The 19,067-nt window shown below is 44.1% G+C and overlaps 1 protein-coding gene across 9 annotated transcripts in view; it reads left to right on the top strand.

The window, feature by feature from the left end:
- gria2b (glutamate receptor, ionotropic, AMPA 2b) overlaps positions 1-19,067 on the top strand; it is a 163,949-nt gene that overhangs the window by 44,315 nt on the left and 100,567 nt on the right. For all 9 annotated transcript variants that reach the window (XR_013576426.1, XR_013576425.1, XM_078540609.1 and 6 more), the window contains exon 3: positions 15,841-16,080. Coding sequence is in view for 7 of the 9 variants with exons in the window: in XM_078540609.1 (XP_078396735.1) it covers positions 15,841-16,080 (240 nt within the window). In the remaining 2 variants the exon portion in view is untranslated. The remainder of the gene's footprint in view (positions 1-15,840; positions 16,081-19,067) is intronic.

Here is a 19,067-nt window from a genome sequence, read left to right as displayed (position 1 = left end):
GTTGGGGTAGAAAACAAACATTTTAAAGGAGATGAAAAGGTTGAAAAATGTGAGATTGTCAAAGGAACAGGAGGTGTCAAATGAGTAAGGGATAGACCAAGGTGATAAGGTCACACTGCCATTGTGCTGGTCTGGGTGAGGGAAGCGGTGGAAGTTATAGCCAGGCAGTGAGGCTTTATTAAGTGGGAAAACAATTCCTTAGTCTTAGAGGTGAGAAATGAAAGGAGGCTTGATGACAGGAAAAGGGACCCAGGAGGGTAAAAGAATACAGAAGAAAAGCAATAACTCCTTTAGTAAAGGAGTTACTAAAATTTGCTACCACTGTATCCAATTTCCTCATACCTGCTAAAATAATAAATATTGTATTTGACTGGAGCAAGATCACACCTTTTAAAGGTAAGTAATTTACCAGTTAAAATAAGCAGAGTCAATGTGGCCTCCTGCACTGGTTTCAATCATTTGAGTGGGTCAGAGAAGAACCTTTCAGATTCTTTTTCATTTTTGATTCTGAATTTCTTCTTCTGTTTTCTTCTCTACCAGAAAGTACATGATTGCAGCAGGGTGGAGGGTGAGGACATTTCTGGGAATAATGCTCCAGAGATCTTATGTGGAGCAAGTTTATTGGGCCAGCTGGCCTTTTCCTGCCCATCTTATATTCAGCCTTTCCATTTTTTGTTGCAAATATGCTTTGTATGCACGTTAGAAGTCGTAAATCTATTTATTAATAGCTGCTCAATAGTTGTGCCACGCGAATCTAGTCCTTTGATCCAAGAATTTGCAGAGCTCTGATCACGCACCATGATATATTTGCACTCACCACGTTCTAGCATGATTTAAATTCTAAAGCATCACTCTAAAGGTACCAGATTCCAACTGAACAATTAATTAAATAAACAGGATATAAATATGATTATATGTAAATTGTTATGTTTATAATCTTAAATGTTTTGCAAACAGCCCTTCCAAAGTATGACTCACCCTTAATACAATAATGTTATATTGAAGATCTGATATAAAATAATCTCTTTGTCAAGAAAACAAAGAAATAGGAGAAAGAACATTTCTCGAATTGAGCCAGCTGCCTTTCAATTGGATCATGGCTGAGAGATTATCTTAATTCCATTTAGTCGCCTTGGTTCAGTAATCTTTAATAACTAGCCTAACAAAAATCTATCAATCTTAGTTTAAAATTTTCAACTGACCCCTTGCCTAACAGCTCTTTGAGAGAGTTACAGGAAGCTCAATGATGTGCAGCATGTCAGTTTGCTTGCAAGTTATTAGCCCTGCAGGATTTTAATGCTATAATTTGAAACACATAAGGGCTGTATTTTTGTGGTGGAGGTGGGAATCAGGTGGTGGGTTCATTTCTAGGTCACAAAGCTGCCCCAACAGGAAGCAGAAGCTTAATTGGTATTTTGGTGGAGGCGAGCTGCCAGTTTAGCGGCCAATTAGTAGCTGGGGACGGAGAGGGAACAGAGAGGGGTACTGGAAATGCAGCCTCATTCTGACTTGTTTCAGCAGTTATTACTGTGGCTGCCGATTGGACAATAACTTTAAATTTGAAAAAATGGAAAGTGCATACTTTTCGCATTTCAGAGGGAAAACCTGGGATGGATAGGGGCTTGGGAATGTATTAACACTTTTTTTTACTTTTCCTGTGATGTGGCAGGCTCCCTTCTGCATTACCTAGTCACTTATGAGTTGATCTACTCCATTCAAAACCCAGCTAACCTTATTCTCATAGTCCCTGAGCTGGTCTGCATTGGTCAGCACCTGAAGATTGCCTGCACCCTTGAAAATTTGGAAAAATTGAAAAGCAAGAACCTAACAAGCTCCTTTGAGTATCTTAGTTGGTCTGATCATTGCTGTGGGTGAATTTGCTACCCTGCCCCTCCCCCACTCTCCTCCCACCCTCACAAAAATTGCATGGGTCAAGAACAGAGGCAGCAGACTGCACGCAGGCTGTTGGCACCAATTTTATGGTTGCTGGCCTCCATTCTGACCCGCTGCTGGCAGTAAAAATCCAGCCCTTGAAATCAGTGAGCTTTCTTGTTTAAATTAATAAGCTTAGACTATCAATGTTTGATTTTTAATTGTGATTTATAATTTGAACCTGAGGACATATTGACAATTTACATTTTGAACAAAATTAATAATTTTAATAAAGTATATTTTAATTCCCTAAGCCACATATCTTCCTTGCTGAGGAGATGGCATGCTGCTCATTAGCAGCTGGGAGAAGCATGATGGTGTCCACAGTGATTCTTTCTGATTTATTTTCATCCCCTGGGCTTCTGTTCAAGGTCTCCCACTGTCACTGTGGCTGAGATCAGGATCTCAAGATGTGGAGAATCATTGCTCTGAACTTATGTCCTATCACTCTGCTCCAACATGCTGCGCTGCCCATCAGATAAGGTTCTGTTTTTTGAATAGTAACTGTCCATTCTTCTGCTTACACTTAGAACTCAATAAAATAAAAATGTTAGCTTCCTTTCCATAAACAGTCGACCCTTAAATGATGTCCAACGTTCAACGGATATTCATCACTAAAGTAGAAGGGTTAGGAATTTTGGGAAAGCACATTTACATCTGTACATTAAAACCCGTGGTTTCTTTTTATTCATTCACAGGATGTGGGCTTCGCTGGCTAGGCCAGCATTTATTGCCCATTCCTAGCTGCCCTTGAGAAGTGGCGTGAGCTGCCTTCTTGAACTGCTGCAGTCCATGTGGTGTAGGTACACCCACAGTGCTGTTAGGAAGGGGGTTCCAGGATTTTGACCCAGCGACACTGAAGGAATGGTGATATATTCCCAAGTCAGGATGGTGAGTGACTTGGAGAGGAACTTCCAGGCAGAGCTGTCCCTAGGGTACAGCAAATTGGGGCAACCGCCCTAGTTCCTGCGCTTTGGGGGGCCCTGCACTTCAACATCACGGTATCATATGTAAAGCATGGGATGGGCTCAGCTCCATCCATCACTCTTGGAGGTGGCAGCGCTGACCTTGGCAGAGTGGATTTTATTCCAACTCGCATTCCCTGCAGAGGGGCAAGATAAACTATTCCGAACTAGTTAACATCTTTAAAGTGGGCATATAGCGCATAGTGTTCGACAAGTCACTCACTTGCTGTGTTTATTTTCTGTTCTGGGCAATTTAAACCCTCTGCTTCTTATTTTGTTTTTCTTCCAGTACGCACTTGCAACTAACATTTGGAAGATGTACAGACATTTTTAAAAGAAAATGTCAAATTATTTTCCTGCATCATGTTTGTAATTTTTTTCAAATATCTGAATGCAGTGAATGCCTCACCTTGACATTAGGCCAGAACTTTCCGGTTCCCCCGCGGTGGGGCCAGCGAGCCATTGAAATCTTCATTCACGTCAGCGGGAACCAGAAGATCCTGCCAGTGTGAGGGGCTGGAAAATTCCCGCCTTAAAGTTTTCTCCAGTTTGGGTGTGTTATAAAAATGTTATAACAGAATCCCAGAGAGATCATGTTCTCCTTAACAAAAGGAGAACCAAGAATTATGTTCAGCCTTGGAAGCAAGGCTTAGTTTTTCGTGCGACACAGTTATCACAGTCAATATTGCAGTATGTGCTAGTAACTGAGTGCTCAGTAGCTGGAGCACTGCTGGTGCCCCTTTTCACGCACACGCTCAGAGGCCCTGCCATCGAAGGAAACTTGTATAAAAATGTTACAGGGGCTCACACAGTGTGATTTGCCCAGGGACCGCACCCCACACCCACCTAGGGATGGCGCTGTGTCCAGGTCTTGCTGCATTTAGACATGGACTGCTTCAGTATCTGAGGAGTCGCGAATGGTGCTGAACATTGTACAAACATCAGCGAACATCCCCACTTCTGACCTTAAGATGAAAGGATGATATCATTGATGAAGCAGCTGAAGATGGTTGGGCTGGGGACACTACCCTGAGGAACTCCTGCAGTGATGCCCTGGAGCTGAGATGATTGACCTCCAGCAACCACAACCATCTCCTTTGTGCTCAGTGTGACTCCAACCAGCAGAGAGTTTTCCCCCGATTCCCATTGACTCCAGTTTTGCTAGGGCTCCTTGATGCCACACCCTGTCAAATGCTGCCTTGATGTCAAGGGCAGTCACTCTCCCCTCACCTCTGGAGTTCAGCTCTTTTGTCCATGTTTGACCCAAGACTCTAATGAGGTCAGGAGCTGAGTGGCCCTGGCGGAACCCAAACTGAGTGTCAGTGAGCAGGTTATTGCTAAGCAAGTGCCGCTTAATAACACTGTTGATGACCCCTTCCAACACTTTACTGATAATTGAGAGTAGACTGATGGGGCAGTAATTGGCTTGGTTAGATTTGTCTTGCTTTTTGTGTATGGGATATAACTAGGCAATTTTCCACATTGCTGGGTAAAAGCGAGTGTTGTAGCTGTACTGCAATGTTATGGCTAGGGGCGTGGCGAGTTGTAGAGCACAAGTCTTCAGTACTGTTGCTGGAATATTGCCAGGGCCCATAGCCTTTGCAGTATCCAGTGCCTTCAGTTATTGCTTGATGACACGTGGAGTGAATCGAATTGGCTGAAGACTGGCATCTGTGATGCTGGGGACCTCTGGAGGAGTCTGAGATGGATCATCCACTCGGCATTTCTGGCTGAAGATTGTAGCAAATACTTTGGCCTTATCTTTTGCACTGATGTGCTGGGCTCCTCCATCATTGAGGATGGGGATATTTGTGGAGCCTCCTCCTCCAGTGAGTTGCTTAATTGTCCACCACCATTCATGACTGGATGTGGCAGGACTGCAGAGCTTAAATCTGATCTGTTGGTTGTTGAATCACGTAGTTTTGTCTATCATTTGCTGCTTATGTTGTATGGCACACAAGTCATGCTGTGTTGTAGATTCACCAGGTTGAAACCTCATTTTTAGGTCTGCCTGGTGCTGCTCCTAGCATGCCCTCCTGCACACTTCATTAAACCAGGGATAATCCCGTGGCTTAATGATAATGGTAGAGTGGGGCCATGAGGTTACAGTTTGTGGTTGAGTACAATTCTGCTGCTGCTGATGGCCTACATGGATGCCCAGTCTTGAGTTTCTAGATCTGTTTGAAATCCATCCCACTTAGCATGTTGTTAGTGCCATACAACACGATGGAGGGTATCCTCAATGTGAAGATGGGACTTACTCTCCAGAAGGACTGTGTGGCAGTCACTCCTACCAATACTGTTATGATTGATGCATCCGCGGCAGGCAGGTTGGCGAGGATGAGGTCAAGTATATTATTCCTTTCTTGTAGGTTCCCTCAGCGCCTGTCGCAGACCCAGTCTAGCGGCTATGTCATTTCGGGCTTGTTCAGTAGTAGTGCTATCAAGCCACTCTTGGTGATGGACCTTTAAGTCCCCTACCCAGAGTACATTCCTCCCTTGCCACCCTCAGTCCTTCCTCCAAGTGGTGTTCAACATGGAGGAGCACTGATTCATCAGCTGAGGGAGGGCGGTACGTGGTAATCAGCAGGAGGTTTCCTTGCCCATGTTTGACCTGATGCCATGAGACTTCATGGGGTCCGGAGTCGATGTTGAGGACTCCCAGGGCAACTCCCTCCCGACTGTATACCACTGTGCCGCCAACTCTGCTGGGTCTGTCCTGCTGGTGGGACAGGATATGCCCAGGGTTGGTGATGGTAGTGTCTGGGACATTGTCTGTAAGATATGATTTCATGAGGATGACGGTGTCAGGCTGTTGCTTGACTAGTCTGTGAGACAGCTCTCCCAAATTTTGACACAAGGCCCCAGATGTTATTTAAGAGGACCGTCCTATTAATAAGGGCTCTCTGATCCCTCTGGCAGCAATGTGAGCATCTGGTCATGTATTGCCATCTTCAGCTCTCTTCTTGTCTTCCTCCTCATCATCCTCCCTCTCTGAATTGTCCAACGTGGACCTGAGCTCTTTGCCTTGTTCCTCCTGCAGGTCCAAACCTCACTGCTTCATAATGTTGTGCTGGTGCCTACTGAAGAACGTCTCCAGATCTCTCTAGGCACCTGAAGCACATCTTTTTTGTGATTGCACACCAACTGACATTGTTGCGGTTGGCGAATGCCATGGTTGATCGGTGGATTTTTGGATATCCCCCCATGTGTGTGCAGTTGCCAGCATCTAAGCCAGCTAGCCAGAGTCCCCACTCACTCTGAATGGTGACATTGCAGACCAAGTTCACATATTAGGCAGCCCTGACAAACAAGCTGTCAGTCTTATATATTTGTGAGCTCTTGAGCAAGACATCCTGGGTGGGTCTCTAACAGAACCCTGGAAAGATCCAGAGACAAAATCTTTGAGCATGGTGGTGACTTTGATGGCTACCATGAAGCTGCAGATATCTTCCACCACTTGACATGACAACCTGAGCTTCTTAAGACACTGTTGCTTACACATGCCAAAAAAACTGAGGCCAGGATTTTCCGGTTGGTGAGTAGCAGGTGGGGCCCGCTCGTCGACGTGTAAAATGATGCGGGATGATGTCGGGTGGAACTCCCAATTGAGGCCATTGACAGAGTCATTAAAGTAATTAATAGACCTGCTCGTCCAACCTCAAGGGTGGTGGGCAGGCCAGGAGCTCTGGTGGACATTATAAAAAGCATGAAACCTCATCCACGGGTGGGATGAGATTTCATGTTGGTTTTAAAAAATGTAATTAAAGTGTATGTAAAAGTTATGAACATGTCCCAACTCTTGTGACAGTGTCAGGAATTTTTTTTATTTTCTCTATTTTTCACATTTTTTAATGTATAGCCGATCTCCCTGAGGCAGCACTTACCCTCAGGGAGATGAGTGCGCTCTTCCGTGTGCATGCGAGAAAGGGCGCACTCTCGGCTCAGGGAATCCTTTCCCCGCTCGCACAGGGAGCGCATAGCACTTTCATGCGGATGTCACACTGGGCGGGCCTTAATTGGCCCACCCACGTAAAATGGCGGCGCGCCCCCAATTGGGGGCACCGATCGGAGGCGCGCCTCTGCGCGCCCACTCTTAAACTCTCCCCCACCCCAATGGGGGAAAAATTCTGTCCCGAGCCTCTGCCTGTAAGCTCTATTTCATGGCACTCGTGCACTGCTCCCCTCTGCTGCTGTCCTCCCTGTTGCTCCCCACTCTTTGCAGTTACAAGCCTATGAAAGGCTGCTTTTGGTGTATTTGTGCTGCTGCTGCAGCTGATTATGTTGTTCCCTGTCTGATGTCCAATATAAGGAAGCGAAAACACCACCCATCCTGACAACATAGAGCTCACCTCCAAAATGTAGAAAGTAAATTCTCAACAAAAGTACTGTAAATAAACCCTTTCCCACCACATTTGCAGTGGATGATGCTTCACACTTTGAATGCGTAAGATGAAATTTGCTCTTAAATTGTACAACACTTCCATATTTATTTATTCTGAAACTTCAAAAAACAATGATGATTATTCACAACCATTTATTGATGCAGTTGTGGTATATATTTTCCAGGAATCAATCAAAAAAATACTTCCTTGTAACTAGGTAGAAACATTGTATCTTCCTTTGCAAATTATTTCGCTGAAAATACGTACCCCTAGAACACAACTTATCAACTTTGCAACTGAAACAGTGTAACAGCTTATTCATTGCGAGCAATACTCCACGAAAAGCATCAATAGTATAAGAGCAGTATGTCTGTGGGCTCCAACTGTCTGTCACATTTCAAGGAATCATGATCTGTGCATCTTACTTAGTTTTGTCTGGCATTCTTTGCTCCTGAACATTCCCCAAACCAACCCCACAGACCCCGTGGAATAATTTTCAATTAACTCAATGGAAAAGAAAATTGGATAGTGTGTATAAATTACTATTAAAGCCTGATGAATAACACACTTTGGTTGTCAGATTAGTTGACTGAATAACATTGATGCATGTTGGCAGGTTCTCCACACATATATTCATATAATGCTTGTTCTGATAGCTCTATAAAGAAGATGAGCTCAACTATTTGTCAGAAAAACCAAGACCTTCAAATGAAAACATTAAATACACCAAGTATAATTTCATAAGCAAGTATTTAATGTATTGTATTGCAAACATTTTTCCCAACAATTCTCCCAGAACTTCTTCTGTAAGAGTGACAGCACTGCTTTCAAGACCTTTTGCATACATGCCTCCTTTACGTAAGATGTTCTGTCTGGTATCTTGAAGAAGCGTGGCTTATCCTCTCCCTTGTCAAAAGAGATTAGTAAGAAGAACAGATTTTTAAAAACAGGATCTGTTTTTTATTCATTCAAGGGATGTGGGCTTTGCTGGCTGGGCCAGCATTTATTGCCCATACTTAATTGCCCTTGAGAAGGTGGTGGTGAGCTGCCTTCTTGAACCGCTGCAGTCCATGTGGTGTAGGTACACCCACAGTGCTGTTGGGGAGGGAGTTCCAGCGTTTTGACCCAGCGACAGTGAAGGCACGGTGATATATTTCCAAGTCAGGATAGCAAGTGACTTGGAGGAGAACTTCCAAGTGGTGGTGATCCCATGTATCTGCTGCCCTTGTCCTTCTAGATGGTAGTGGTCGTGAGTTTGGAAGGTGCTGCTGAAGGAGCTTTGGTGAATTCCTGCAGTGCATCTTGTAGATGGTACACACTGCTGCCACTGTGCGTCGGTGGAGAAGGGAGTGAATGTTTATGGGTGGGGTGCCAATCAAGCGGGCTGCTTTATCCTGGATAGTGTCAAGCTTCTTGAGTGTTAGAGCTGCACACATTCAGGCAAGTGGAGAGTATTCCATCACACTCCTGACTTGTAGATGGTGGGCAGGCTTTGGGGAGTCAGGAGGTGAGTTATTCATCTCAGGATTCCTAGCCTCTGGCCTGCTCTTGTAACCACAGTATTTATATGGCTAGTCCAGTTCAGTTTCTGGTCAATGGTAACCATCAGGATATTGATAGCGGGGATTCAGTGATGGTAGTGCTATTGAACATCAGGGGGCGATGGTTGGATTCTCTCTTGTTGGAGATGGTCATTGCCTGACAATTGTGTGGCATGAATGTTACTTGCCACTTGTCAGCCCAAGCCTGAATATTGTCCAAGTCTTGCTGCATTTGAACTGGACAGTTTTAGTGGAGGATGTTTATTGTGTTTAGGAGCTCTTTGAAATATAATAATTACACAGCAGTCTAATAAACATAAGAAAAAGTTGCATTTAATCATAACTTTTGCCAATTAACTCTCAAAGTGCTGGTTTGGGATTCTGAGATGTTGATGTCAAATTTTGATAATGGGAGAAACTCCACCTTCACTGACTAACTTGATGTTCCAGAAATTTCTGGATATCTGTTACCTCGTATCACAAGGTGTCATATCATTTTACTGATCTTGGTGTATTATCAAAAAAATTGCCAGTGAATACCAGCTGATTAATGACAGAAAACCTTCAAATTTACTGTAAAACCAGAAGAATGGTATGGCTAATAATGTTCTGCAAATAATTGTGTCTGTGTACCGAGATGTTGATTGACACGAAAATTAATTTCAAAGTGCCTTATTTTGAGATATTTTTAATAAACTCTCAAGGTAAGAAAGGGCCATGAAATTACATTGCATGATACCAACTTATGAACACTTAATACATTCATCTGAAATTCTTCTCTGCTAAATGTGTTTATACCTCTGCTAAAATAGCAAAAATAAATTTTCTGATGAACACACTTAACTGTTGTAGTAGAGACAGAAAATACTGGAAATACTTAATTGGTCACACAATCTGTGGAGGGGAGAAGTTGGGTTAATGTTTCTGGTTGTATGGCCCTTCCACAGAAAGATATTATTGAAAGAAGGAACAGAACCAGGGAAAAAAGTTCTTAATTCGGCAGAAGGCAGGAGATGATTAAATGACGGAAGTGATGATGGTTTAAGATAAAAGGAGGCAATAATGAGATAAATTACAGTAACAAAAGTTGTATCCAGATTAGGAGGATGTGTAGTTACAGTGGGGAGGCAGTCGCATAGTGACTGGTAATCGAGAGACCCAGGGTAATGCATTGGGAACCTGGGTTCGAATCCCATCATGGCAGATGGTGGAATTTGAATTCAGTAAATATCTGGATTTAAAAGTCTAATGATGAGCATGAAACCATTGTCGTAAAAACCCATTTGGTTCACAAATGCCCTTTAGGGAAGAAAATCTGCTGTCCTTACCTGGTCCGGCCTACATGTGACTCCAGACCCACAGCAATGTGATTGACTCTTAAAAATGCCTTTTGAGCAAGGGCAATTAGGGACGGGCAATAAATGCTGGCCTAGCCAGTGATACCCACATCCCACGAACGAATAAAAAAAAGTGGAATAGCAAAATGGGTGGGAAGCATGGAAAAGTATGAAAGCTGTCATGGCCCAGGAGTGTGGTGGAAGAAAGTCAGGTGGACACCAGGGGTGCAGAGTGCCCTACCAGCCATGTACCAGAGAGTCCTATGCTAAGTGCGAACTCAACCTCTCCATTTCCAGAACTCTGGTGCCTCCATTCTACATTACCAGCACCCACTGTTTGAGAGAAAATACGAACTATAGTTAAGCACTGAAGTTGCATGCACGGCAGAAAAATGAATGTTGTTTTCTCAGCTTGCATTGTGCTTCATTAGAACAGTGCAGGAGGGCAAGGACAGAGATCAGATTGAGAGTAAGATGGAGAGTTAAAGTGGCAAAGTTGCAGTTGTAGATGGTACAGAAGTGTTCAGCAAAGCAATTACTGAATTTGCAACTGGTCTCCCCAACATTAGTTGCGAACAATGATTATTATATTATACTAAGTTGAAAGAAGTACAAATAAATCACTGGTCTGGATTTATATGCTCTCGTGTTGGCAGGTTTGAAGACTGGGGAGCTCATTAAAACTAGCTGGCAGCCTGTCCACTGCCTACCCGCTCGCTTATGCCCTCACCACAATTACACCAGTCGGCCATTGAGGCCCTGAAGTAGACAATTATTTCCCACTTAAGGACCTCATACCACCCCTGCCAGGATGTAATGGAGGGCAGGTGAGGCCTAGTCTGGCAGGTTTCCCTGTGAGGGCTGGTGGCGGGTAGGGTGGGTTCCATCCTTAACGGGCTGCCTGGGCCCATTGGAGTGCCATCGCCAAGGGCTTGCCCACCCCCGCGGTTGCCCAAGCCCCATGGCCTCTCAAACCCCAGCCCCCTCGACCCCCAACCCCTGCCCCCTTGCTGAGGCCTGCCAGCTTGGCACCCAGTGAGACCCCCTCAACACTGACCCAGATTCCAAACCAACACCACAAACCTCTGGGTGCAATCATCCCAGATTTGTACTAAGTGCGGCAGCAGGCAAGAAAAAGGCCGCTGGCTGCAATGGCGGCTTTCGTGCCATATCATCCCAATTCTGCCTCATTAATCATGCATTCCCAGGAAACATGCCATTTCACTGGCGGGCAGCCTCTGATTCACCCGTCATGCCATCACCTCATCACTTCCTCATATGCCATATTTAAAGTGCAGCCACGTGCACACCTCTTAGTGCTTCCAGCCCAGGACTGCTGCACAGAAGACATGGTCCCAAAAGGCAAGAAGACTGCAGCCCCCAATCCCTGGAACACCTCGACACTGTGGGGCCCGCTGTGATGTCCTCTACCCCTGCTCTGGCTACAGGAGGCCAATCAGTCTCACCATTCTGGCTTGGGAAGCAGTAGCAGTGGTGTTCAGTGCCAATGTTGCACAGAAGAGATTCGCCATCCAGTGCAGAGCGAGGATGAGTGATCTCATCCGTGCTGCCCGGGTAAGGCAACCATCACATCACTCTGAACTCACACGCTAACAAGCCCATCACACATTCACTGGCACCTGGGGAGGGTTTAAACTAACTTGGCAGGGGGATGGGATCCTGAGAGGAGGTTCAGCAGGGGAAGCTGCACAGCCAAAATTAGAAGAGATAGCAAGTGAGTCTGGAAGGCATAGAAATTATAGGCCAGTTAAGGCACAAGGGAGCTTGGCAAGGTTCGATGGTATTTATTTTAATGCAAGGAGTCTGACGAATAAGGTAGATGAGTTGAGGGCACAAATTAACACATGGAAGTATGATGTCATTGCTGTCACAGAGACATGGTTGAGAGAGGGGCAGGATTGGCAGCTCAATATTCCAGGATATAGGGTCTTCAGGCAAGACAGCGAAGGAGGTAAAAGAGATGGGGTTATTACAATCTTGATCAAGGAATCAATTACAGCAGTAAGGAGGGATGACATCTTAGAAGGCTCCTCAAATGAAGCCATATGGGTAGAGGTGAAAAACAAAAAAGGAGCAATATTGCTGGGAGTGCACTATAGGTCCCCAAACAGTCAGAGAGAAATAGAAGAGCAGAAATGTGGGCAAATTTCAGAGAAGTGTAAAAATAATAGGGAGTAATAATGGGGGATTTCAACTTCCCCAACATTGGCTGGGTTAGTCATAGTGTGATAGGTTTAGAGGGAGCAGACTTCTTAAAATGCATTCAGGAGAGCTTTTTAAGCCAGTACGCAGAAGGCCTTACAAATGAGGGGGCGGTCCTGGACTTAATTTTAGGGAATGAAGCTGGGCAAGTGGTAGAGGTATCTGTGGTGGAACATTTTGCAGATAGTGATCATAACTCTGTTAGATGCAAGGTTGTTATGGAAAAGGACAAGGATGGGCCAGAAATCAGAGTTTTAACTTGGTGGAAGGCCAATCTTAATAAGACCAGATATGATTTGGCCAGAGTGGACTGGAAGCAGCTACTTTTAGGTAAATCTGCGTCAGAGCAGTCGGACTCATTCAAGGAGGAAATAGGGAGAGTACAGGGCCAACATATTCCAGTAAAGACAAAGGGTGGGACCAACAAATCCAGGGAACCCTGGATGTCGTGGGATATACAGGATTGGATTAAGAGGAAAAGGGAGGCTAATGGCAGATACCGATGACCATAGTGGTAATTTGCGTGCGGAGTCGGAAGACGTAGGTAGGGTTCTAAATGAATACTTTGTGTCGGTGTTCACAAGTGAGAGGGACGACGTGGGTATGGAAATCAGGCAGAAGGACTGTGATATAATTAAAGAAATTAGCATAGAAATGGAGGAGGTTCTAAGTGGTCTGGCAGGTTTAAAAGTAGATAAATCTCCAGGCCTGGATGAAATGTATCCCAGGCTGTTGAGTGAGGCAAGGGAGGAGATAGCAGGCGCGCTGGCAATAATTTTCAATACCTCTCTGGCCACAGGAGAGGTGCCAGAGGATTGGAGGACAGTCAATGTGGTACTGTTATTCAAGAAGGGAGGAAGGGATAAACCAGGGAACTACAGGCCAGCCAGTCTAACTTCAGAGGTGGGGAAACTATTGGAAGCAATTTTTAGGGACAGAATTAATCTACACTTGGAGAGGCAGGGATTAATCAAGGACAGTCAGCATGGTTTTGTTAAGGGGAGGCCATGTCTGACCAATTTGATTGAATTTTTCGAAGAGGTGACCAGGTGTGTAGATGAGGGCAATGCATTTGACGTGGTCTACTTGGACTTCAGCAAGGCTTTTGATAAGGTCCTGCATGGAAGACTGATAACGAAGGTAAGAGCCCAAGGCAATTTAGCAAATTGGATCCAGAATTGGCTGAGTGGCAGGGAGCAGAGGGTGATGGTCGAGGGGTGTTTTTGTGACTGGATGCCTGTGTCCAGTGGGGTTTCACAGAGATTGGTGTTGGGTCCCTTGCTGTTTGTGGTATCTATAAACTACTTAGACTTGAATGTAGGAGGGTTGATCAGTAAGTTCGCGGATGACATGAAAATTGGTGGGGCAGTGAATAGTGAGGAGGATAGCCTTAGATTACAGGAGGATATAGATGGGCTGGTCAAATGGGCTGATCAGTGGCAAATGGAATTTAATCTGGATAAGTGTGAGGTGATGCACTTGGGCAGGACAAATAAGGCATGGGAATACACGATGAATGGTAGGACCCTGGGAAGTACCGAGGATCAGAGGGACCTTGGTGTGCCTGTCCACCGGTCCCTTAAGCAGCGGGACAGGTAGATAAGGTGGTTAAGAAGGCAGATAGGATACTTGCCTTTATTAGCTGAGGCATAGAATATAAGAGCAGGGAGGTTATGCTGGAACTGTATAAAATGCTGGTTAGGCCACAGCTAGAGTATTGTGTGCAGTTCTGGAATCCGCATTATGGAAAGAATGTGATTGCACTAGAGAGAGTGCAGAGGAGATTTACCAGGATGTTGCCTGGGCTGGAGAGTTTTAGTTAAGAGGAGAGATTGGATAGACTGGGGTTATTTTCCCTGGAGCAGAGGAGATTGAGGGGGTGGATGGCTGAGGTGTATAAAATTATGAGGGGCATAGATAGAGTAGCAAGGGAGGAACTTTTCCTCTTGGTTTGGGGATCAATAACCAGGGGGCATAGATTTAAGGTAAGGGGCAGGAGGTTTAGAGGGGATGCAAGGAAGAATTTTTTCACCCAGAGGGTGGTGGAAATCTGGAACTCATTGCCTGAAAGGGCGTTAGAGGCAGAAGCCCTCATAACATTTAAAAGTATTTGGATGTGCACTTGCAATGTCATGGCATACAAGTCTATGGGCCTTGTGCTGGAAAATGGGATTAGAATAGTTAGGTACTTGCTTGACCGGCGCAGACTCGATGGGCCAAAGGGCCTTTTTCTGTGTGGTAGACCTCTATGACTCACTGCCAACTTAAGGGACATCACCAATCACTTTCTCACACACCGTCACATCTCCACCTGGACTCATGTCCTCTGGAGACTGCCTCCTCAGCCCTGACCCTCTTGAGACCACTGGCACAGATCAACATGTGTCTTCACACACAACCTGGAATACCCCTTTTCCAATATTGTCTGCTCATGCCTGCCATGATGCCCGACACCAGCGGGCACGGAAAATTCCACCCTCTGTCCCAAAGTATTGAAGATACTATGTGTCCTCTGATTGGCCAGCAGCTCTCTGAGACAGGACTTCCTGTTCCTGAGGGTCGTAATTCCTTCCTGCAGCATATTACTGGAAAATGGCTGTGGGGCAGCCAGCGTTCCCCTTGCCGGGCTCCCCCTGATTTTTTAGCTGGGGATACGTGAGAAATTCGACACCTCATATAATTCAGCCCACTGTCTCCTTTTGGAACTTGGACAACATGTTGAAAAAGGTGAATGCTCTGGTGTTGCTATGCCTGTGCTTGCATGGGATGTAGGAGAGCAAATGCCAGCAGTGGTAGAGGTGTGCTGTGGGGTATCACGGAGCAAACACTACCTTCAAATGCTGAAAGGGGGTAAGTGGAGGTAGTGGAAACGGTTGAAAATGATCTGATGAATGTAGAACATGGTGAGGTGGAAGATGATGATAAAGTGAAACCTACCACGGTTCTGGGAGGAATGAGATATAGATTCTTGTAGACACCTACACATGGAGTTTTGGACTCCATGTGATATATGGAGAAATATGATTCATGGGCCTTATTATGCTAATAAACCTAATTGATGATGTTATAGAAGATAACTAAATACATTAATAATAATCCACATGTACAATATGACTGGCAAATTTAGGAGCTCAGCTTTTTGTAGGATTATGCCCTAATTCTTTTGATGCCAATTCACAAATGGCGAATGAAATGATCATAGCTGCTTTAGTTTAGAAGAGATGAGTATACATCATGATTTAACTGCAGCCACAGATATTTTAGAAGTCTAGCAGTTGGACCAATGTAGAACTGAGATTTGTGAGAATCATCTTGATTTTGTTTCTGTTCAGTGCGATTTCATTCTCATGAAGGAACACTTTTCCTTTTAGGTTGTGAATGTGTTTAGTGACAACAAAGTTCTGACTGTTGAGTGTCCATAATTTTAAAAATCTGTTTGATATGTTTTCTCTCACAGTTTGTTCCCAGTTTTCAAGAGGAGTCTACGCCATTTTCGGATTTTACGACAAGAAGTCTGTAAATACGCTTACATCATTCTGTGGAACACTGCATGTTTCTTTTATCACCCCAAGCTTTCCTGCAGATGGCTTACACCAATTTGTCATACAGATGAGGCCAGATCTCAAGGGTGCTCTTCTTAGTTTGATCGAATATTATCAATGGGACAAGTTTGCTTATCTATATGACAGTGACAGAGGTACACACAATTTTTGTCTATATGTTATTCTCGCTTCCTTTGTTTTGCTTTCCTTTGTACACAATGATTATGTATGACCATTCCACTGTGGAATAATCTAACAATTCAGATGAGTTAAAAATAGCAAATGATAACACATTAAGGTTGAGTTAAGGGCTGAACAATGTAATTTTAAGATTAGGCAGATGTTCTGAAATTTCATTCAGTTGTCTTTAAAGTTCTGGTCAAATAAAAAGAAAATTCAGAATCTCCCTGAAGAGAAAGGAATTGAGTTGAAAGAGTTAAAAAAAATAAACAGACTTGATGGTTATGTCACTTTTATTTGTCCCATGCATTCACCTGATTACTAGTCATCCAAGAGAATAAGAGGTGGGGTGGAACAGCTGAAGGTGGCATCTTGGTGATTCTTAATCCTTCTCCTTGCTCTGATCTCCCTAGAATTGGCTACCAAAGTGTTTGTGGTGCTCACCTGAAATAGCCATCAAGCCCTATGAGCATGCTAATGGGGCCAAAAGCCTGTTCTCAGATGCTGCTCCCAAACTTGGCAGAACCTGACAGAGTAATTTTTTTATGTGTTCCTTCTAGCATCACAACTGCACTACTGGCTGCTAGCAGCTTGGGATAGTTGCCCCTTTTAAACCTCCAATCTCCAGTTCGCCTCCCCTCCCCTCCCCTACCGATGGACAATCTCAAAGTCTGAGATGGTGGATTTTATGAAGTCCTTAATTGGCAGCCATTCTTTAATGGTTTATGAAAGTGAATCCCAAAGTCTGAGCCTTGGGCTGACATCTTTGGGTACATTTTCCATATAGAGAATCTTGGCCATATAAATAAATAATTACAATTCAATCTTTTTTAAAGTGGAAATTCCATAGATTAAATAGATTTCTCAACTAGCCTGAATTTTCCATTAAAACCAAATGTTGCTCAATTGGTAAGACCCTTGTCTTTCAGTCAGAAGGTTGTGAGTTTAAATTCTATTTTAGGACTTTAAAGCAAAAACCAACACACCAGTGCCACACTGAGGGAGTGTTACACTGTCAGAGGTGCTGCTTTTGGATAAGACATTAAACCAACTGAGAGTCTGGCCTCCCACGTGGATGTAATAAATCCAATAGTACTATGTTGGAGAAGGACAGGGGATTTATCTCCCTACATCCTGGTCAATATTTACCCAGAAATAACGTTACAAAAAACAGATTATTCAGTCATTATCACATGGCTGTTTGTGGGAGTTTCCCGTGCACAAATTGGCTGCTATGTTTCATACATTATGACATTGATTGCACTTCAAAAGTACTTCGTTATCTGTAAAGTGCTTTGGGACATCCTTTGGCTGTGAAAGGTGCTAAAAAATGCAAGTCTTTCTTTCTTATGATTCCCTTTTGATTCAATTCTGCATGCATGAAGTACATGGTCTATCTTTCACTGCAGACAGCTGCCTATATCACTGCTGTAGTTCCAGTTGATACATATACTAGACTACATAACCTACAAGAAAGTTCAAATTGTCGAAGAGTAGTCAGTGAAGTTATACTTAAACTATTTATGTGTGAATTCTAGAACAATAATGTTAGACTTACTGTGGAATATGGCAGCTTTTAATCAGGTGGAACACTGTCTTAATTAGTCATGGTCATCAATTAACAACTGTGGCCAAAAATTTGGCTTTGCTTTTTCTACTGAATTTTGTAGAGGGGTTCTAAAACTGGCATCAATCTCGGATTAGCATATTCAAAGTGTCTAATGCCCTTTTTAGGCGGGTGCAGTGGACAGTCAAAATACTGGCTTCCAATTAAGCAGCTGGCACACTTCTGGGGGTGAAATTGGGTGTGCAAATACCACCAGCTAAAATTAATCTCCTGAGCAATCAGTGAGCGCCCAGAAATCTGCTGCAGTATGGGCCAAATTCTCCCCCAAGTTCTTCACAGTGAATGATGAATTTATTTCCTCTTGACTCTTCCACCTCCTTCCTCATATCTTTCCTTAATCTAGCGGCTACATAGTATGCCAATGGGCAAAAGATGAGTGGAGTAGGTTTCTTCACAGGTTCCACTATCAAAACTGTTCTGTAGATCAACTGATGGCTAATGTACCTCTGTGGGATAAGGGGAAGCTGTTGCTTCATATCATCCTAAGTAGGCCTTCTCCTTGATCTTATCCTTCACCTTGACTTGGCTGGCAGGGTAGCAGTGAAGTGGGAACCCCATTCACCGTTGTCATTCTGCTGCAACTGTGACCTGTTTTCCTAGTTTGGGGCTTATTTCGCATGCAAACAGGCCATAAGGTAACCAGTCTGATAACTACTCTGAGTGATTTCTTGGCAACTGAAGATGTGACCAGGGTTTAAAGGGAATGGAAGAACCTCAAAGAGGAACAGAGAATTTAGTTTAGGAGCTGGCAGAGGAAAAGGCCTAAAAAGGTGAGACTAGAGAGAGAGGAGCCCACTACTGGCCCCCACTATCTATGCACTGATTTGGGGAGGTTTGTGGGTTTGCTTTCTGCCACTACACCAAAGGGCTACAGTAACCTTTCTACTGATGGAGGCAGCAAAGGTAAGCAGAGAAGTGGAGCAACTTACTAGCTTCCTCTCCACATCGACATGCAGGGAAGGGCTGATCAGGAGCTGCCGCTTTGGGCCAGGAGGAGGGAAATTGATGTCAGGTGGGAATGCAATAGACCTCATTGCTGATCTTGCCTCACTTTTCCCCCATTGTCTTGTCTTGAAGTTGGATTCCACTGGCAAATGTCAGTAATTGGGATCAATTCACATATATGTTTAATATATTATTTAAAAATAGATGATAAATTATTTAATCTCACTAAAGTTTTATAAAAAATCCATCAAATCAATTGGAGCTGAAGCCCAAGGTCTGTCCACCATATTGAATGGCAGAGCAGGCTTGATGGCTGTATGGTCCTCTCCTGCTCCTATTCCTCATTGGTCAGGGTAATTGATGTATGAATGTTTACGGTCATGTAAAAAT

The sequence above is a fragment of the Cetorhinus maximus genome, chromosome 1 (assembly GCF_964194155.1).
Source record: "Cetorhinus maximus chromosome 1, sCetMax3.hap1.1, whole genome shotgun sequence".
NCBI classification, from domain to species: domain Eukaryota; kingdom Metazoa; phylum Chordata; class Chondrichthyes; order Lamniformes; family Cetorhinidae; genus Cetorhinus; species Cetorhinus maximus.
This window is presented reverse-complemented; position numbering and strand designations above follow the sequence as displayed.